This window comes from Myxocyprinus asiaticus, chromosome 29 (genome assembly GCF_019703515.2).
Source record: "Myxocyprinus asiaticus isolate MX2 ecotype Aquarium Trade chromosome 29, UBuf_Myxa_2, whole genome shotgun sequence".
In the NCBI taxonomy this organism is placed as follows: Eukaryota; Metazoa; Chordata; class Actinopteri; order Cypriniformes; family Catostomidae; genus Myxocyprinus; species Myxocyprinus asiaticus.
In genome coordinates, this window is record NC_059372.1 from 9,606,522 (window position 1) to 9,628,849 (window position 22,328).

General features: G+C 35.9%; 1 protein-coding gene across 3 annotated transcripts in view; it reads right to left on the bottom strand.

The window, feature by feature from the left end:
- LOC127419980 (probable phospholipid-transporting ATPase IIA) overlaps positions 1–21,997 on the bottom strand; it is a 67,108-nt gene extending 45,111 nt beyond the window's left edge. For 2 of the 3 annotated variants that reach the window (XR_007893764.1, XM_051661860.1), the window contains exons 1-12: positions 21,868–21,997; positions 18,728–18,878; positions 15,941–16,054; positions 15,740–15,848; positions 11,263–11,321; positions 8,344–8,395; positions 6,138–6,232; positions 3,132–3,212; positions 2,943–3,018; positions 2,774–2,850; positions 2,454–2,614; positions 767–909 (exon numbers count right to left, since the gene is read on the bottom strand). Coding sequence is in view for 2 of the 3 variants with exons in the window: in XM_051661860.1 (XP_051517820.1) it covers positions 767–909; positions 2,454–2,614; positions 2,774–2,850; positions 2,943–3,018; positions 3,132–3,212; positions 6,138–6,232; positions 8,344–8,395; positions 11,263–11,321; positions 15,740–15,848; positions 15,941–16,054; positions 18,728–18,878; positions 21,868–21,935 (1,186 nt within the window). In the remaining variant the exon portion in view is untranslated. Of the gene's footprint in view, positions 1–766; positions 910–2,453; positions 2,615–2,773; positions 2,851–2,942; positions 3,019–3,131; positions 3,213–6,137; positions 6,233–8,343; positions 8,396–8,548; positions 8,743–11,262; positions 11,322–15,739; positions 15,849–15,940; positions 16,055–18,727; positions 18,879–21,867 lie in introns of those variants that run through there. The other variant, XM_051661861.1, reaches the window with a different exon arrangement.
- Between the last annotated feature and the right edge of the window lie 331 nt (positions 21,998–22,328).

Sequence of the window (22,328 nt, forward strand, 5' to 3'; positions counted from 1 at the left end):
AACACAAGCTAAACAATATGAACACTAATGGCTTGTTAATGACTATGAGCCTTAGGTTTGTTTCCTGACACCTCATGCACCAGTCGCTCTTAAACAGACCCTTGCAGTAGTATTTCAGTCAGGCGTCGCTGCTCTACCCCGTACATTACAATGACCTCTGACCCTCTTTATTCACTGGCTCAGTCAAGCTACGTCAAATTTATACATTTGACCGTGTGTAAAATTATAGCCCTGTTCCCACACGGCTATAATTTTACACACGGTCAAATGCATAAATTTGAGGGCTAGAGCGTAGGTGTTCTTAACTAACTCAGTGGTAAATAGAGGTGTGTGTGTGTGTGTGTGTGTGTGTGTGTGTGTGTGTGTGTGTGTGATGGGATGGGATACCTTCAGGTCATGTCTGATTTAAGGCTGTAATAAGTGGCATGTCTGTGCTCATAGCACATTGTTTTAAGCTCCATGGTAAGGGCCTCAATACCTGTCAGCCACTTCACTTCAATACTATCAACTCTCCAATACATCAGCAAACCAGGCTGATTCCTGTCCTGGTTCACTCAGAAAAGCCTTTTGCATTACGGCATGTACATTTAAAGGGATAGCTCAGATCTTAAATGACCCCAAAAAAGTAAACGATCACAGAATTTTCTTTTTTTGGGTGAACTATCCAATTTAAACCCTGTTATTACATATAATAATCAGGCTTAATAAGGTTTAGGTCACTGCAATAGCTTTCTCCATGGAGAAGTAAGAAAAACAGTTATCATACCAGTTTTATCTGTGAGGAGATAAGAGATTCGGCCTAGTTGTTCTGGTATGGTGCTGGCTCGAACAACCGTTCCTGGGATCTTGGAGTCTTTCTTGATCATCCAACTGAACACCATTTTGCCCATGTCCAAATTCACACGCAAACTGAAAATAAAGCAAAGAGTATGAGAATTTAGTGTTCAACTGATAGTGGAGAGTAATGATGTGGGAAGAGGATCAGGAATAGTTGTAATTCAAGCTGCTCAAAGGCCAATAAAGGCTGATATCAGGATGGCCAATACAATGCTAATATATATTCAAACCTTTATATTGGCCATTCAGGCACAGTTATTTGCTTATACCAATAATCTTAGAATTCCTAATAAAGGGCAGGCTAATTAAAATAGCGATTTTCTGATTATTCGTGATCTTCATTTGAAAGATCCCAATATACTGTAGATTCTTAAAACCCCAACATATTTTTTTTTTTCTCTATGAACCTCTACAATGTGAATAAATCACTTGCTTAAGTGACCAAATTTCACACCATGCAACTAAAATGATTAGCCACTGGCTGGTAAATTTTCACATTTCAATCATTTCACCAAGATTGAGTAGTATACCAGCAATGACATTTAGCACCGAAATCATGCCATTGCATGTTGAGAGTAAACGTTTGGTTTGACTGGTTCCGCCTAATGTGTGTCCAAAGGTGATAGCCACGCAATCCATTTGTCATTTGAATACTGTATCTTTTAACCCCCTTTCTGTTCTTTGTAGTCAAAAAAAAAAAAAAGGACATATTTATTTATTTGTAATTACTGTACATATATACGATAAAGAAGCTGCACAATTTCACTCTTGCTAATCTATGCTCAACCAAAACCCTTCTGTGAGACGCTCACTGAACTGACGCTATTTTTAAAGAGACGGTACCATTTTAGCACTTGTTCTATATATCAATGTAAATACTTGTAAATAGTACATCCACACTACCCAAGTCGATCAATTAATGTCTTCTGAAGCAAACTGATAGATTGACCTAACTCTCGCATGACGTTCGTTCCTCTGTTGTAAACAAAGCGCGTGCTTCCGAATTCTCGCGTGAACGTGCCATTGCGCTAACGTCCACGACAGCAGCGTGATGCATCGACTGCTGGCAGGAAGCCAATCAAGTTTTAATTTTCTGTTTATTTTTTACACAAACCTATTGATTTGCTTCAGAAGACATTCATTGATCGACTGGAGTCGTGTGGATTACTTTTATGCTGCCTAAATATGCCTTTTGGGCCATCAAATATCCAGCAGCCTGTTGGCACCCATTCGCTTGCATTGTATGGACAAACTGAGCTGAAAGTTGCTTTTAAAAATCTTCACTTCAGTTCTGCTGAAGAACGAAAGTAATACACATCTGGGATGGCTTAAAGGTAAGTAAATCATGAGAGGATTATCATTTTTGGGTGAACTACCCCTTTAAGAACTAAACTTTAAGCACTTTAAACTGAAGACATTTCCCATGAACAATTTTTCAAGTTAAATCCTAGAAAAGCCTTCAATATGTTAAAAATGTAGCATTTTTCTTTTTAATTTTAGAATTTGATCAACCATTGCAGTGTTCAAAGCTACAACTTTGTTTACAAACCCAAACCTTAAACCACTACACCACAACTAATGATTTGATTTCACAGATGAAGTGAACAATCTCTTACCTGATGGGAACGATGTTGGAGAAGAGCAGGAGAAAACGGAAGATCTGGAGATACCAGCGACCAGCGAAGTGCTGTAGAGCCACCATCACTAGCGACACCACGACCAGAGCACCAAACAAAATCTTAGTCAGACAGTTCACCTCCAGGTCAAACAAACCGATCTGCAACAGTGAAAACAAATACAAACGTTTAACTGTTTTATACAGTTTGTGCAAAAGAGTATATCTGCATTACTGAGCATGAAAAAGATCTCTCTTTTTTTGCAGTTGTCTAAAATGCCTAAAAAGTTGTCTTTTAGTCTAGAATGTTGCTGGTTTTACCTTATGTCTTGGGTTCGAGGTATTCATTACACTCCGTAGTTCTTTACCAGTGTAAATCACCACACCAACAACTGTGCCTTTGATTAGAGAACAAACCTTTCAGAGGAATACGTAACAAGTAAAAAACACTATACAAAAACAAATGTATAGATTTTTTTTTTCAGGTTACCAGAGGCAATGACAGTGCTCGCCCAAAGAGTGTTCTCAATACTCAGACTCTCATTGACTGGAGGGTCACCATCTTCCTGTCAGGGGTAAAACAGTTTGAAAACTATCTTTTAAGCATGTTGGCAATATTGTTTTATCAGTTTTCACATGGAGCTCAAATTGACTGACACTCAATGAAACATTTACTCACTCTGGTGAAGGTACCGATGAAGTTGTGGATGTCAATGTTTGGTTCTTCAGCGTAAACAAACGATCTGATCTGCAGTAGATCCTGAGGGAAAATATGACACTGTGGCTTAAAAAAATGGTTTTAGACTTGATTAGAACTGAAATGGCACTTACAACACATTTAAAGGGATAGTTCACCCAACAAATGAAAATTCTCTCATTATTTACTCACCCTCATGCCATCCAAGATGTGTATGACTTTCTTTCTTCTGCTGAAAAAAATGAGGATCTTTTGAAGAAATCTTCAGCTCTGTTGATCCTCACAATGCAAGTGAATGGTGGCCAGAACTTTGAAGCTCCAAAAATAACAAAGGAAACATAAAAGTAATCCATAAGACTCCAGTGGTTAAATCTATATCTTCAGAAGCGATACGATACGTGTGGGTGAAAAATAGATCAATATTTAAGTCCTTTTTTACTCTAAATCTCTGCTTTCTGATTTAGGGTAAAAAGGACTTTCATTTTGATCTGTTTTTCACCAACACATATTATATCACTTCTGCAGATAAGGATTTAACCACTGGAGTCATATGGATAACTTTTATGTTTCCTGTATGTGATGTCTGGAGCTACAAAGGTCTGGTCACCATTCACTTGCACTGTAAGGAACAACAGAGCTGAAATATTCTTCTAAAAAAATCTTTATTTGTGTTCAACAAAAGAAAGTCATACACATCTGGGATGGCATGAGGGTGAGTAAATTATGAGAGAATTTAAATTTTTGGGTGTACTATCCCTTTATCTACTGCAATGCATTTTTTTCGGAGTGAAATAGAATATTTCGTACACATTTTGAATATTTTTCCCTGCCCACACAACCTTGGTTACATCAGCAGAAAAGTTGTTTCAGAGTTATTACTTTTTCATAAAAGATGGTGAAAACAAACTCCTTTTTTTCTCTTAAGAATAACATGGACTTACGAATCATTCACAATAAGACCAGGAAAACATATAAATAAAATCAAATAAATTGTTTTTCTTTTAGAGCTATAAAATAAAGCGGGGTGATGACTGTGTGGTCCCATGTTGTTTATACTTGTGTACTATTCTTTGTACAGATGAACGTGGTACCTTCAGGCATTTGGAAATTGCTCTCAAGGATGAACCAGACTTGTGGAGATCTTGGCTGATTTCTTTTGATTTTCCCATGATGTCAAGCAAAGAGGCACTGAGTTTGAAGGTAGGCCTTAAAATACATCCACAGATACACCTCAAATTGACTCCAATTAGCCTATCGGAAGCTAATTGCCTAAAGGCTTGACATCATTTTTTGGAATTTTCCAAGCACAGTTAACTTAGTGTATGTAAACTTCTGACCCACTGGAATTGTAATATAGTGAATTAAAAGTGAAACAATCTGTCTGTAAACAATTGTTGGAAAAATTACTCGTGTCATGCACAAAGTAGATGTCCTGAACGACTTGCCAAAACTATAGTTTGCTAATATTAAATCTGTGGAGTGGTTAAAATATGAGTTTAAATTACTTCAACCTAAGTGAATGTAAACTTCTGACTTCAACTGTATATATATATAAAGCAGCTTGGGAAATTCCAGAAAATGATGTCCAGCCTTTAGACAATTAGCTTCTGATAGGAGGTGTACTGAATTGGAGGTGTACCTGTGGATGTATTTTAAGGTCTATCTTCAAACGCAACGCCTCTTTGCTTGACATCATGAGAAAATCAAAAGAAATCAGCCAAGACCTCAGAAAAAAAAATTGTGGACCTCCACAAGTCTGGTTAATCCTTGAGAGCAATTCCCAAACGCCTGAAGGTACCACGTTCACCTGTACAAACAATAGTACGCAAGTATAAACACCATGGGACCACGCAGCCATCATACTGCTCAGGAAGGAGACGCATTCTGTCTCCTAGAGATGAACATAGTTTGGTGTGAAAAGTGCAAATCAATCCCAGACCGACAGCAAAGGACCTTGTGAAGATGCTGGAGGAAACAGGTAGAGCATCTATAGTATGTATATCCACAGTAAAAACGAGTCCTATATTGACATAACCTAAAAGGCTGCTCAGCAAGGAAGAAGCCACTGCTCCAAAACCACCATAAAAAAGCCAGACTACAGTTTGCAAGTGCACATGGTGACAAAGATCTTACTTTTGGAGAACTTTCCTCTGGTCTGATTAATTTTTGTAAAATCTTTTTGGCCTTAATGACCATCGTTATGTTTGGAGGAAAAAAAAAAAGTGAGGCTTTCAAGCCGAAGTACACCATCTCAACTGTGAAGCATGGGGGTGGCAGCATCATGTTGTGAGGGTGCTTTACTGCAGGAGGGACTGAGTGCACTTCACAAAATAGATGGCATCATGAGGAAGGAAAATCATGTGGATAAAGCAACATCTCAAGACATCAGCCAGGAAGTTAAAGCTCGGTCGCAAATGGGTCTTTCAAATGGACAATGACCCCAGCTTACATCCAAAGTTGTGGCAAAATGGCTTAAGGACAACAAAGTCAAGGTATTGGAGTGGTCATCACAAAGCCCTGACCTCAATCAGATAGATCATTTGTGGGCAGAACTAAAAAAGCATGTGCGAGCAAGGAGGCCTACAGACCTGACTCAGTTACACCAGTTCAGTCTGGAGGAATGGGCCAAAATTCCAGCAACTTATTGTGAGAAGCTTGTAGAAGGCTACCCAAAATGTCTGACCCAAGTTAAACAATTTAAAGTCAATGCTACCAAATACTAACAAAATGTATGTAAACTTCTGACCCACTGGGAATGTGATGAAAGATATAAAAGCTGAAATAAATCATTCTCTCTACTATTATTCTGACATTTCACATTCTTAAAATAGTGATCCTAACTGACCTAAGACAGGGAATGTTTTCTACGATTAAATGTCAGGAATTGTGAAAAACTGAGTTTTATATATATATATATATAAAATAAAATGTTGTTTTTAAGAACTATTGATGAAATACAATTTAAATGAAACAGGTGGATAAACTCACAGCAGCAGTGGGGAGTCTTTGAGTACAGGCCACTGGGAGGCGTAGTTTCCAATCTGTCTCTCCATCCAACTGATCAGTCCTTAGAAAGCAGGAGCCTTCATGACAAAAACCAGGGGAAAAACTCTAAAAATACTTTAAACGAAGAACCAGATTTTGTTTTGATATTTCTCTACATTTTGTGACACTACTTTAACTCTAAAGTGCACTGTGATATAACATTTAATGTCATTGTCTTACTATCAATGACATGTTTCTGGTTTGCTGCTTTCTAATTCAATAACTCATTTATTGTAGTTTCATGTAAGGTCATCCACATTTACCAACCACATGCAGTGTCAAAACTGCTTATACATCTTGAAATCTGTTATCCGTCCAAACCCTGACAACTCAACAAAACTGCTAGACATGAAAACTTAAACACAACTCGGCCCTACAGCAGCTGTACTGCTATTAGAACGTCACCCACCCTGCCCCCACCCATTTAAATATATGTCGCTCTGTCTCTGCCATTCAACTCAGGACTCTAATAATTGCCTAATTGTGTCCATCTGTGGGGCAGATAACAATGCCTCCCGTAAAACTAACACATCAGCTACTACTGGCCCCTTCCAGCCCCCAAAAATGAAATCTCTTGAGAGAAAAGTCAGAATTCCAGCAGGACCAGAAGCTAAAATAAGTTTATCAGATCTGACTGTAGTGAGTGAATGTAAGCTCATTTCAATTAGTAGTTACTAATTTTCCCAAAACCTAGAAACCAGAATATCATAGAGACTTGGGGGTGGCCTCTTTTGACTTGGGTCAGTAAGAAACTGTCCAGCAACCACTCAAAATACCCTAGCAACCACCACTGCAGGGTAGGCTACTTCTGAATTGTAATCTGGTACTGATTAAAAATTACAGGACTAAAATTGGAATAGATAACATCATCTCTTGGATTACATTTTAAAGGTAACTAATCTGATTACTTTTTGGATTAGTTGTGGATTACTTCTGACCTAATTCACATGTATTTGAGTAGGATAAGCTTGTACCATTTTGACATAATTGTGCTTAAATATGGACCCGCCGGCGGGTCCAAAGGGGGGCGCTATATCACAAAAAAAGTTTACGCTTAAAACGTTAAAGTCTCTGTATACATAAGTCAGGCATATGATCATTTGAAAGCTTAGAATCTGAATTTTTAAGAGATAACCTAAATCACTTCTGTATTTATGTTACTTAGAATAACAAAAATGTGTTTTAAAATGACAAAAAAGACATGTATATCTTGCATAAATAAAAGAGATGCCTTCATTAGGGACCATTAAGAATTTTTGCATTGTGACATTATTTTCAGGATGATTAAGCACATTTTACCACCTTATTCTCAATATCGTAACACGTCCAGAAATTTTACTTTTACTATTCCCGTTGTTTTCAACGATGGTTCTCACTAATGTAAAACAGTATATGTTTTTTATTTATTACAGTAAAAAAAGTTGCTGTTGTACAATGAATTTTTTTAAAATATAAAATCAGCAAAAATGAAAGGCAGTACCAAGATGACTTTAATAATATATCTCACCCCCCACAATGAGAATATCATAATAGCCTATTTTTTTACATTGCATAAAATGTGTGAAACTCTCCTGAAAATAATGTCACAATCTTGATGGCCCTAAAATTGGCTTCATTTTCTATATGCAAAATACAGTTTCTTATTTGTTTCATGTGATTTTGGAGTTAAATCTGGAGCAGGATATTTTCTTGGCAGGATTCGTGAGAAACCCGTATATTTGGTTAAAAGGCCTGTTTCAGTGCGGACAGCCCACAACTACTGTATATCTTAATATTTACTTCATTTGCTTTTTCAGATAAAACATAGTCTTTCTGCTCCTGACAGTCTTTTGAATTTGTTTATCCTGTCTTTTCTTTCCGAGCCACTTTGCATGGTTTGATTTTCCTTTTGGCAACCTTGCAATTTGAAAGACAAAATGAATGCCATTCTAGATCAGATTGGATCATTCCCAAACACAAGATCTAAAGAATTGTAAAAAATCATGTGGCATGCCATCTTTCTGGGTAATTACAAAGCAAAGTATAGCTCATTAAATGTCCAAAGTTTAGACTAATCCATCTCTTGACATTAGAAGTTGCCCTCACGGCCATATCATTTCCCCTGCGCTTTTGTTTGGGAAATTTGGATGAATGAATGACAGATGTTTACCATTTCTTTCAGAGGTTCTTAGGAAGATCATGTCGGCTGGAACACGTTGGTTCTGTGAAGGGTTTGGAAGGAAAGATAGGGATTGGGGATAGAAGAAAAACAAGTAAGAGATAAAATGTAAAGACACAAACTGAAGAATGCCGTCATTAGCAATTGCCTCTGTTTAGTTGTACAAGTTCTGTTTGGCTTTAATCTACCCAATTACCAGTATTGGGCCGGTTTAAAGACCACGGCCTGCAGCAAATCACTGGGTGGTGCCCCTGTGGCAGCTCTGACCGTGATTTCCACTCGGCCTGACCCCCGCTTCACTCCCAGCTCTGTTTGTAGTTATCAGAAGATGAATTCGCCATGCTATTGAGCTCGGCAGATGTTTCAAAACATCGGACATGGCTTCGATATCTGAAACACGGGCTACACTTTTAATCAATTAGGCTTTTACTATATGTAACCCATAACCTGCATGTAACCTCAAAATACTAAAGCCAATTGGATTTTCCACAGATTAAGGTAAGAAGATCAAACGTTTTGCGCAGAAATCAGTTTTGTTGATATTTACGTTTGCTGACATAATTGTTTTTATCAAGCTGGAATGATTTGAGTATTAGGGTTCATTTCATAAAACCACATTCAACAACAAAAATCTAAAGAAAGAAATATGAAATGTGTTATATTGTTTTAAAAAAGAAAAAGCTTATTTTTGGGCCATTTTCTCCCCAATTCTCAATATATATATATATATATATATTCATATTATTTACTATTAATACATTAAAGATTTATATAATATATTCATATTTCATGAACTTCATACATACCTGATCTATTAATCAAATTATATATTATTTAATTTATAAATATGTCATGATAGTACTTGTGAAAATAAAGAAATACTGTATTTCCGAAAACCAATGTGAATCACCATTGAGAATTGGAATAAAAAAATACAAATAAAAAGAAGTATTATATACAGATGCTTTACAGTAATAAGACATTTGAGGAAAAATGTTTGTTAATTGTTATGAAAATAATGTCAATTTAAATGAAACAGATAGATGCAAAACATCTTAATAGTAATAATTTTATTTATTTATAAATGTATTCTTTTTTTTGGGGGGGGGGGGGGGGGTGTCAAATGTGACCTGGACATGTTTTCGTGAGATTTACAGATTAGGATCATATACACATATATTTTATAGTGCTTTTTTTTTTTTTTTTTTTTAACAAAACCAGATTGAGCGCAACACGTGCAACTCGTCCTTCTGTGTAAAAGCAACATATTTAAGAAAATTGGCCTGGTGGGTAATTGGAGACTGCGGATGTGTCTCAAATTTCATGTTCTCAGACTTTGTAGGGGTGCAATTCCCTTACAACAGGCTTTAGTCTGCATGGCAAAAAGGCAACAGTGGGACAAAAGGCAACACTAAATACCTCAGTGGAATTAGTAAGGATTACTAATAACCAACCACTGGCCTTGGGTCACATGCTTCAGTCATTCAAAATGATTGACAGCCCTTTTTAGCTTTAAATAATCTTAAACCCTTCAGATGTATTAGTTACTTACAATATATAATAAAAACTAATATATATATATATATATATATATATATATACATACACACACCAATCAGCCACAACATTAAAACCACCTGCCTAATATTGTGTAGGTCCCCCTCCTGCCGCCAAAACAGCACCAACCCAAGATATTCTTCTCACCACAATTGTACAGAGCGGTTATCTGAATTACCATAGACTTTGTCAGTTTACACCATTCTAGAATTTACTCCAAATGGTGCCAAAAACAAAAAACATCCAGTGAGCAGCAGTTCTGCAGATGGAAACGCCTTGTTGATGAGAGAGGTCAACAGAGAATGGCCAGACTGGTTCAAACTGACAAAGTCTACAGTAACTCAGATAACCGCTCTGTACAATTGTGGTGAGAAGAATATAATCTCAGAATGCTATTCTGAGATGCGGGTTGGCGCTGTTTTGGCGGCATGAGGGGGACCAACACAATATTAGGCAGGTGGTTTTAATATTATGGCTGATCAGGGTATATACACTACCGGTCAAAAGTTTTGAAACACTCATTCTTTATTATAATCCAAAATAAATCAAAACTGTGTTATATTTGAGCATCTTCAAAGTATTCACCCTTTGCCTAGAATTTGCAGACATGTACTCTTGACATTTTCTCAACCAACTTCTTGAGGTATCACCCTGGGATGCTTTTTAAACAGTATTGAAGGAGTTCCCATCTGTGTTGGGCACTTATTGACTGCTTTACTTTATTATTTGGTCCATGTCATCAATTTAAAAAAAAAAAAAAATTTAATTACATTTTAATTCTATAATGAAATAAATTAATATGGTGGTACAATTATATTTTTGTCTACAAAACTAATTTTAAATATTTAAGCATACGCCTTCAGATCAAAAGATTTTTAAGATCATGAGAAACATTTCAGTCAAGTGTTTCAAAACATTTGACCGGTAGTGTGTGTGTGTGTGTGTGTGTGTGTGTGTGTGTGTGTGTGTGTGTGTGTGTGTGTGTGTGTGTGTGTGTATATATATATATATATATATATATATATATATATATACACATAATAATAATAAATAAATATAAAATATTTATAATAATATCATTAAATAATTAGAATATTAATATAAATCAATAATATAAAAAAATAAAAATCGATGTATACATTTCTAGATCTATTACAAAACTTTTTGTTTTATTTTAAACATGAACATTCCAGTTCCACTATTTTACATATAAAGCTTGTTATGTCTTACTGCCCTGCTCAGAAGTCAAACTGCCTTAATCTCAAGGAAAGGTAAACAGCTAAAGCACTGAGAAGGATGAGATGTAAGATGATCTCAATTCCTCACAATGGCCGAACTGATTAGCAAACCAACCTTTTCAACAATGATAAGATCTCCAACCTGGATGCCACTGCTTTTCACCTTCACAGTTCCTGCAGAGACAGATAAAAAGAAAATCAGACTGATGCATTTTTTTAAAAAAAGATGCGAAAATTGTGCTTTTTGCATACAATGGTGATTCCAATCCCTTTGAAACAATTCCAAACCATTCATTTTTAAATACAAAAGCAATAGGCCTGAAATAAATCAGCCTTTAAACTTTTAAAAGGTCCCTTTCTTCAAATGATTTAGGATTCCCACACCTTTTGAAAATAATTTCCCTGATTTTTTCAGTACTTTGTGTTTACCGGAACTGAATAAGGATTTTGAAAAATAATTTTGTTTGTGTTGGACTTACAAAGAGTCATTTCTAGCCAAATGAAATATTTTAGAGCAGAGAATAACCAAAGAGCTATTGACTATAGAGTAAAAAATTGCCTATGCAGTATTCTCTATTGACTATAGAAAAAATAGACTATTTAAAACTGTATTAATTTTCCATGACATTTCCATTATTTTTAACATATACAGTATATGTACATTCATAACTTTACAATTCCCTAATATTTCCATGTGTTCTATGACTGTGGGAACCCTGTCGATTGCTCACACATTGTGCATTAGAAATGTTTTATAATCCCCCAATAAATGCACACACACAAAAAACAAAAAAACATTTAGATCAACTATTATTCTTTGGAGGTTGCACCAATGGTCTTATTTGCATATAAAATGGCACCTCCACTGAAGATTCAAATATTTAAGCCTTCTTTAAGCCCCCATTCAGATTTCAAGCTTTGAGTGCATATGAGATTTCCATTTGTTTTTAGACAATACCCTCCTATGCGGCTTTACAAGAGCACTGGGAGAATGATCTCTCATTCCATTTAGAATGAACAGCTAAACTTGTTTGGAAAAGGTCAGCGACCTTTAACCCCTGCAGAGACCTTTACCATTGCATATGTAAGACATTAGCACATATGTATATGTGCATTCTTTCTGGGATAAAAGGACACAAATAATACTTAAAAGGCATATTTTTGGTTTTAAGTATTTGATAAAATATTATCTTTTTGTTTCATACAATGAAAGTGAAAGATGACTGAGACTAACATTCTGCCTAACATCATCTTTTGTGTTCATATTCATTTGTGGGTGAACCACCCCTCTAAGTTAAGTCTGCCCCTAAAAAATAATAACGCTTTGTTGCATGCACAAGTTGGTCATTTGGTATTGCCCCCTTACATATTAAACTTGCAGAAACCAGGAAATACTAGTATTCCACTCCGGAAGGTGTGACCTGTCTCTATAAATCTCACACCCACCTTTAATGGTGTAAGTCTATAAAATAAGGAGTTGAGAGGCAGATAAACTTTGATGTTTGTCATCCCTGTTGGTCTGGGCAAGGCAATCAGCAGCCCTCCCAGGTAGCCAACAAATGCCACAGCTCTGCTACATAAGCCTTATATGGAGGCCGTTACAACAGAGAGCGCATACGCCGAGTTTATAAGAGAAAGGAGCCTGCCAGATCAAAGGAAGGCGTGTGATGGAAACAACAGGAGGTTCTCTTCTTATTTTATTGTCAGATGCTTTTCATCCCCTGGTATATGATACAATATACATCCCTACATCAAATTAAACACAAACAGCAGCCTCTTTTATGGCTGACGTCTCTGCATACGCTGGCATCCCCCCAGCTAAATAAAACAAAATATTAAAAAGAAGCTTTTGTAGTTTCCATTTCATGAAAATTTTAATGACGTAGCAATGGAAAGTTTGCACATACTTTCTTTAAATACACATACTTCAAATTATCCTAATGATTAAGCTTACTTACTTTACATTACGACAAACAAAAAAAAGGAAGGTTGAAAATATATGAAAACAGCCATCTTAAATTGATTACTTACTACAGGACATTTACAACACACACTTACTGTAAATCAGAAATAATTCATGCAAAACAAACAATGCTATGACGAACTACAATCGAATACAAATTAGAAAGTTAAAAATGTATGAAAAACAAAAATGTCCTGTTGTTAATTGATTGCTCACTGCAAGACATTTATAACACACACTTACACCCAACATGATCCATGCAAAACAAATAACCTTACAATAAACTACAAGGAAAATCGAACGTTAAACATGTATGAAAAAACAGCAATTTCCTATCATTAATTGATTGCTCACTACAAAATTAACAACAGCCACTTCTACCATTATCCATGCAAAACAAATGTTATGACAAACTACAAAGAAAATCTCATGTTAAAATTGTAAAAAAAGAAAAAAAAGAAAAAACAGCAATTTCCTATTACAAATTGATTGCTCAATGGAAGATACAACACACTTACACCCATCATGATCCATGCTAAACAATCAATGTTATGACAAACTACAATGAAAATAGAATGTTAAAATATACGAAAAAACAGCCATTCCTATCGTTAATTGATTGCTCACTGCAAAACATTTACAACACACACTTACTGTACATTTAAAATTATCCATACAAAAATAAGAACGTTACAACAAACTACAATTGAATAAAAATTCTAATTTAAAAAATGTACAAACAACAGCGAATCAATACCTTTCATTGCTCACTGCAAGGATATTTACAACACACTTACACCTAACATGATCCATGCAAAACAAACAATGTTAACCACAAACTGCAACGAAAACAAAATGTTAAAAATGTACGAAAAACAGCAGTTTCCTATTGTTAATTGACTGCTCACTGCAAGACATTTACAACAAACACTTATTGTATATTCAAAATTATCCATGCAAAACAAAGAATGTTACAACAAACTACAATCGAATCAAAAATCGAATGTCAAACATGTACAGAAAACAGCAAATTCCTATCATTGATTGCTCACTGCAAGACGTTTAAAAACACTTACACCAAACATGATCCATGCTAAACAAACAACATTACGACAAACAACAACGAAAATCGAATGTTAAAAATGTAAGAAAAAACTGCAATTTCCTATTGTTAATTGATAGCTCACTGCAAGACGTTTAAAAACACTTACACCAAACATGATTCATGCTAAACAAACAACATTACGACAAACAACAACGAAAATCGAATGTTAAAAATGTTTGAAAAAAAACCCCAGCAATTTCTTATCGGTAATTGCTCACTGCAAGACGTTTATAACACACACTTACTGTACATTCTAAATTATCCATGTAAAACAAAGAATGTTCCAAACTACAATTGAATTAAAAAATCAAATGTCAAAACTGTACGAAAAACAGCGAATCCCTATCAATGATTGCTCACTGCAAGACTTTTATAACATACTTACATCCAACATGATCCATGCTAAACAAACAAAGTTAAGACAAACATCAACGAAAATCGAATGTTAAAAATGTAAGAAAAAAACTGCAATTTCTTATCGGTAAGTGATAGCTCACTGCAAGATATTTAAAAACACTTACACCTAACATGATCCATGCTAAACAAACTACAACAAAAATTGAATGTGAAACATGTTCGAAAAACAGCAATTACCTATCGGTAATTGATTGCTCACTGCAAGACTTCATGTACTAAATTATCCATGCAAAACAAAGAATGTTACAAACTAAAATCGTATAAAAAATTGAATGTCAAAAATTTACAAAAAACAGCAAATCCATATCTATGATTACTCACGCTCACTGAAAGACATCTACAAAACATTTACACCAAACATGATCCATGCTAAACAAACAACATTACGAAAAACTACCATGAAAATTTTATGTTAAAAATGTACGGGGTAAAAAAAACGCAATTTCCAATCGTTAATTGATTGCTCACTGCAAGGCATGTACAACACACACTTACTGTACATTCAAAATTATCCATGCAAAACAAAGAATGTTACAAACTACAATCAAATAAAAAAAAAATGTCAAAAATGTACGAAAAGCAACAAATTCCTATCCTTGAATGGTCACTGCAAAACATTTACAACACACTCCCAACATGATCCATGCTAAACAAACAACATTACGACAAACTACGATGAAAATCTAATGTTAAAAATGTACGAATTATTTTTTTTATTTCCTATCGTTAATTGATAGCTCACTGCACGACATTCATAACAAACTTCCATCCAACATGATCCATGCCAAACAAACAATATTACTACAAACTACAACCAAAATCAAAATGTTAAAAATGCACAAAAAACAGAAATTTCACACACTTACATCTAAATCAATCCATGCAAAACTAATAAACAAACTAAAACCAGCCCCAGCACAGCCCTTACTGCTCACTGCAAGACATTTAGCCTACAACATACCTTACACTTACAAATTCATGTTCAAGTAAAAAACATTTAGATCCAAAAACATACTACAACAAAAATCTAATGTTATCTAAAAATTACCTTTCCAAAGAGTTGGCATGCGCACAAAATGCTTTGTCACAGCAGAAACAATAGCTCACCTCTTGTGGAGAGTTTGCTGTAGATCTGTGAATTGACCTCTTTGTCTCGTAGAAAACATCGAATTTCTTCGACCGCTTCCCTCACGATTGTAATAATTAACACAAACCCCTTGCGATAAAATGAAACAGAAAAATTAATTAGAATTTGACTGTGAACATTAGAAATAGGTCAATGTTTGATAACAATAATTCATAACTCACCAGAGGAACCCAGTAAGTGTACAAGGCCCCTAATCGGAGTTCATTCACAAACTGAGAGCAGGCCAACAGCAGAAAATACAGGTTGAAGAAGTATTTGAACTGGTTAAACAACACCTGCAAACAAACACATGGTGATGAGCACAGTAAAAGCATTTGTGAGCTCACAATAAAATATAATAATTTGAAACCAGTTACACTTTAAGATTTTGTTCAAAGTTTGAACAAAACTCCATCCCTTATATATATAAAAAAAAAAAACACTGTGGTACAGTTGTAAATGCTATCAGAGGGTAACATCATGGTACTTTGGTACCGTATACCATGGTTTTCACATAGCACTCCAAGGTACATGGCATATAGTATATTTGTGAATAACCATGGTACCATTTCAACAAAAAGAAAACATGGTAATAGCAACTGACCATAGTCATTTTTTGTAAGTAGAGGTATGGTTTTTGTTTTGCAACATTGTCAGAAATGGTACTCCAAAGTACTTCACAGAATACCCTGGAATTACCACAGTACATGTCCAAAAACTACATGGCATTACCATGGTAACATGTAAAATTTTTTTTAAAAAAAATAAAAATTAAACAAAAATAAAAAAACACATGGCAAAACTTGACCCAGGTAACTTTTGTTAGTGGGAGAAAGGTTTTATTTTCAAATATAACATTATGTCAGCAATGGCAAGTAAAGACTGCAATTAAAATGACTGAAAATGTCTTTCCATTTCTTGATATACAGAATAAATAGTACATAAAATGTCAGTGTTGGGTAAGTTACTCAAAAAAAGTAATTCACAAAAATTACTAATTACTACTCTAAAACTGTAAACACAAACCTTTTGTTTTTCCGCTCAACAAATTCAAAATAATGTCTATATTTTCTCCTTGTTCATTAACTCGTTAGGGGGTGCACACTCCTCAACAAAACGCAAACAATACTACACATTAACATAATCCATGTTTTGAATGTATTCTACATATAGATAATTTTAGAAATGTGTAACCCAAGCAATTTACTTAACTGAAAGCCTGTAACAGTAATCTGATTACAAGAACTTCAAATGTAATGCGCTAACCTACTTTTTGTATTTAAAAAGCAATTAACAGTAATTCATTACATTGTAATTAGATAACGACAAACATTGTATACTGTACATACTGATGAGCCAAATCATTATGCCTAATATGCTTTTGGTCCTCCGCGTGCCACCAAAACAGCGCCGACCCGCAGAGGCATGGACTCTACAAGACCACTGAAGGTGTCCTGTGGTATCTGGCACCAAGACATTAGCAGCAGATCCTTAAAGTCCTGTAAATTGCGAGGTGGAGCTGCCATGGATCATACTTGTTGGTCCAGCACATCCCATCGATGCTCAATCGGATTGAGACCTGGGGAATTTGGAGGCCAGGGCAACACCTTGAACTCTTCATCATGTTCCTCAAACCATTCCCAAACAATCTGTTCAGTGTAGCAGGGTGCATTATCTTGCTGAAAGAGGCCACTGCCATCAGGAAATACACTTGCCATGAAGGGGTGTACCTGGTCTGCAACGATGTTTAGGTAGGTGGCAAATGTCAAATTGACATCCACATGAATGGCCGGACCCAGGATTTCCCAGAAGAACATTGCCCAGAGCAACTCCCTCCACTGGCTTGTCGTCTTCCCACAGTGCATCCTGGTGCAATCACTTCCCCAGGTAAATGGCGCACATGTACACGGCCGTCCACGTGATGTAAAAGAAAATGGGAGTCATCGGATCTGGGGAGCTTCTTCCACTGCTCTAATGTTCAGTTCCGACGCTTGCGTGCCCATAGTAGGCTCTTTTGACAGTAGACAGGGGTCATCATGAGCACTCTGACTGGTCTGCGGCTACACAGCCCCATACGCAGCAGGGTACAATGCACTGTGTGTTGTGACACATTCCTCCCGTAACCATCATTAAAATTTTATGTGACTTATGCCACTGTAGACCTTCTGTCGGTTTGGACCAGATGGGATAGCCTTCATTGTCCTCACGTATCAATGAGCCTTGGGCGCCCAACACCCTGTCGCCTGTTTGTAGTTTGTCCCTCCTCGGACCACTGTACGTAGGTGCTCACCACTGCTGACCGGGAGCACCCCACCAGCCTTGCCGTTTCAGAGATGCTCTGACCCAGTCGTCTGGCCATAACAATTTGGCCCTTGTCAAAGTCACTCAGGTCTTTACTCCTGCATTCAAAACGTTGACTACGAGAACTTATTGTTTGCTTACCATCTAATCTACCCAGACCTTGACATGTGGCCTTGTTAGGAGATGATCATCGTTATTTGCTTCACCTGTGAGTGGTCGTAATGTTTTGGCTCATCAGTGTATGCAGTATACTTTAGCAACCAAGCTAAACTTAGCTAAATTTGCACCAACGAAGAGCAAAATGATCTAGCAGAATATTTGTATATGTATATGCTGTATGTGTACATATTTAAATAGCTTTTAGCTATGTATATGTCGATCAGAGTTCTGGGTCCTCAATTACAAAATGTTCAGAACTGAACTCTGATGATCATTTGTCCTTCAAATCATTTAAAATAACTAGAAGCCACTACAATTTGCAATGCAAATAATATATTTTTTTTCCATACAGCAATCTGGCCAAGGTTGTTATTTTTAAACTGGTGTTTGGCATGACAGAAGGAAACTAGATTTTTTTACATTATCTGAAGTAAATAGCTGACCCTATTAACCACCAAAGCAATTCAAGAACACATTGAGCAACAGTATATAATTTCTTAGAAACTTACCCCAGGAAGGAAGGTGAAAAAATTGTATTTCTGGTTGTTTATGACATTTCTTGGGTATCTCTGTTCCCTTTTTTCCGGATGGCCCAACCACACTGTCCGCGGACGGAAATCTCCCCCTCCACAACATCTGGACCATGGGCAAGGGCAACACCTAAATATACAACTAAATCATTAACATAACACATCCCTTGGTTCACAAAAGATTCCAATAAAAGGAATTTTTCGGTTTCAATACAAGTTAAGCTCAATTAACAGCATTTACAGCATAGTTTTGACTACCACAGAAAATATGTTAGACTTGTCCACCATTTATTTAAAAATCACAGTTACAGAAAGCCACTTACAATGGAATTGAATGGGGCCAGTCCATAAACATTAAAACACACACTGTTTTAAAAGTATAGCCACAAGACGTAAATATTATATGTGTTAACATGACTATAGAGTGATAAAATTGCATATAGGGTTTACTGGCATTCAGTCATCATGCCAAAAAAGTTGTAATATTGGATATAACTTTAATAAAGTTAGTAAGCAATTTTATCACACTAAAATCATGTTAACACACATAGGCTAACGTTTACTTCAAGTGGCTATACTTTTGAAACTTATTTTAATGTTTATGGACCGGCTCATTTACTTCCATTGTTAGTGCCTTATTGAACTCGCAATATTCCTTTAAAGGCATTGAAAAGCCTATTCTTAACCTTAAGAAGAAAAGTTTCATGTAGATACTGGAATTTCACTTCAACCACAGAAATATTTTCAAGCAAGCAACAATACTGTGTAAGTAAATATTAGCTTTAACCATCTACCTTCTACCAACATTTTCATCAAACAAGTGCTTATCAAGAGCTATACTGTATATTCGGCTCTGTACTTCCTTATATCCGTAGATACTCATGTTTGAATTATATATCTTATAGAAAATAAAACAGCATGTACTAAGCTGATATGAACTGAGTTTAGACTTTAATATGAATTAAAGTATAAGCATTGAAAGATCATCATTATATTCATGTACCATGGTAACATGAAACACCAAGGTACTTAAAGGGATAGTTCACCCCAAAATTAAAATTCTCTCATCATTTACACACCCTCATGCCATCCCAGATGTGTTTGACTTTCTTACTTTTGCTGAACACAAACTAAGATTTTTAGAAAAATATCTCAGCTCTGTATGTCCATACAATGCAAGTGAATGGTGACCAGAAATCTGAAGGTCCAAAAAGCGCATAAAGGCAGCGTAAAAGTAATCTATAAGACACCAGTGGTTAAATCCATATCTTCAAAGGTATTGGTTATAAACAGATCAATATTTAAGTCCTTTTTTTCTATAAATCTCCACTTTCACTTTCACATTCTTTTTCTTTTGTTTTTGGCGATTCACATTCTTTGTGCATATCGCCGCCTACTGGGCATTGAGGAGAATTTAGAGTAAAAAATGACTTAAATATTGATCTGTTTCTCACCCATACCTATCATATCTCTTCTGAAGGCATAGATTTAACCACCGGAGTCTTATGGATTACTTTTATGCTGCCTTTTTTATGCTTTTTGGACCTTCAAAGTTCTGGCCACCATTCACTTGCATTATATGGACCAACAGAGCTGAGGTATTCTACTAAAAATCTTTGTTTATGTTCAGCAGAAAAAAACAAAGTCATACACATCTGGGATGGGAGGAAATGATGAGAGAATTTTTATTTTCGGGTGAACTATCCCTTTAATACTGTGGTAACATGTCCATAAAACCATGGTAATATCATCAGGGAACTTTTTCTTAGTGCAATTAATATCTGATGTAAAGGCAGACCGATATATCGGTTTCACCGATTAATCGGTGCCGATAGTTGCCTTTTTGAACAATTGGTTATCGGCAAAAATCTATGCCAGTAGTTTTTTTTTTCTTTCCTCTGTGTTACTCTGAAAATTATGTTTTTTTTAAACTGAAGCGAGGGCATGCAAAGAAAAATGCGACTATATAGAAATGTCCCTCATCAGCACATACATTGTGTCTCCAACTTCATATTGTGAATAATAATATAAAGGCTATAAAAAGCTTAATTTGGTAAATATTAAATATAGAGCATTGTAATAGTCCCTGGTGTGTTTTGGGCTTGTTTAGTGTTAAAAGTTATGTTATGCACCTAATCTTCTTTTTTTCTGATTATTATTGGGATCTTGGTTGAAAAAATTAACTACATCTAGGATTTTATTCATTAGGGATTCTGACCTCTATGTCTGTGCTGACTAAGAAAATGTTGTAACATTCTATTAATCGATTTTTTTAAAACTATTGTCCGATTAATCGGTAATTGGCCTTTTCCACCACCTGAGTTATCGGTATCGGCTAAATCCACTATCGATCGCCCCCCAATCTGATGGACACATCCAACTAAACAAGTGTCAAAAATACAACAGTAGATGCCCAAAACACCATGGTATTGACATGGTGCTTTTTCTTTAAAATACAAGTTACCACGGTTTCATTGTAGTAACAATAACGGTTACCACAGTGATATTGTTTTGCAAGGGCCATTTAAAATAGCTGTGACATAATATTGCAATGGAAGATTTATCAAGGTGCGACCTGAGCTGGTATTGGCAGGTTTAAGCAGGTCTCCCACCCTGACCAGTTAAAAATGTGCCCAAACCCCCTCTAAAACAGCTAACTTACTAGCATGGGCGACCAGCTTAGACTGGTTTTAACTGTTGTTTTGACCAGGGTACAGGACTTATGCATTATAGCCAAAAATATCAACAAAAAGAGAGTAACAGAGGCCATACATGATGGGAAAACACTCTTGTTTAACTTATATGCCTTCATTTCCGTGCACTCTGACAATTCACCTGCGTTACAGCGTCCCGGAACAAGGATGTGCAATATTATCTTCTATACATCACAATAACAAGACGTTGCCCTGGTTTATACGACATTTTCATAGCAAATATGCATGTATAAAAATAGAGAGCATGTCGTGATATAATATCGTTATAAACGATAATAATTTGCATGTAAGGACTGCTGGGCTGTTAGCCACTGTGCTATCTTCCATTTATTATACATATAAACAAGCGACCATTTGACAGCCGACGCGTATTTGCGTTCATTTAACGCCGTTTCGTGCTCTTACCCGTCTCTTCGTTTGTTGTCGTGTCGTTTTTTGTGTCGTACGGGCTGTAACGGTATGTTATCCGTCATTGTTGTCCGCAGTGGAGCTGCTGGGCGGAGGCTGATGGGGTTATGGGGCTGAAAAGCAAGGTTGGGCTGCACTGTACACTGTGAACGTGATGGGACATCACCAGCCCTGCATGCTGGGCAATGTATTTTATTTATTTACAGCCAATCATAATGCATTTTTTGTTTAAATCACTCTCACTGTAGCTAAAAGTGTGTAAAAATGGCACACTATTTTGTGTAGCTATTTTTTAGCTACACCATTGTGATATTGTTGGCATGTTCTTTCCTTTTAGAGTGACTAAAAACGTATTCAGAACAATCAATAATTGGTTCATGAATATAGTAATCATTCAGTACCATGGTATACATATCAAAGTACCATGTTTTTGGACATAAACCTGGAGTTCAATGTAA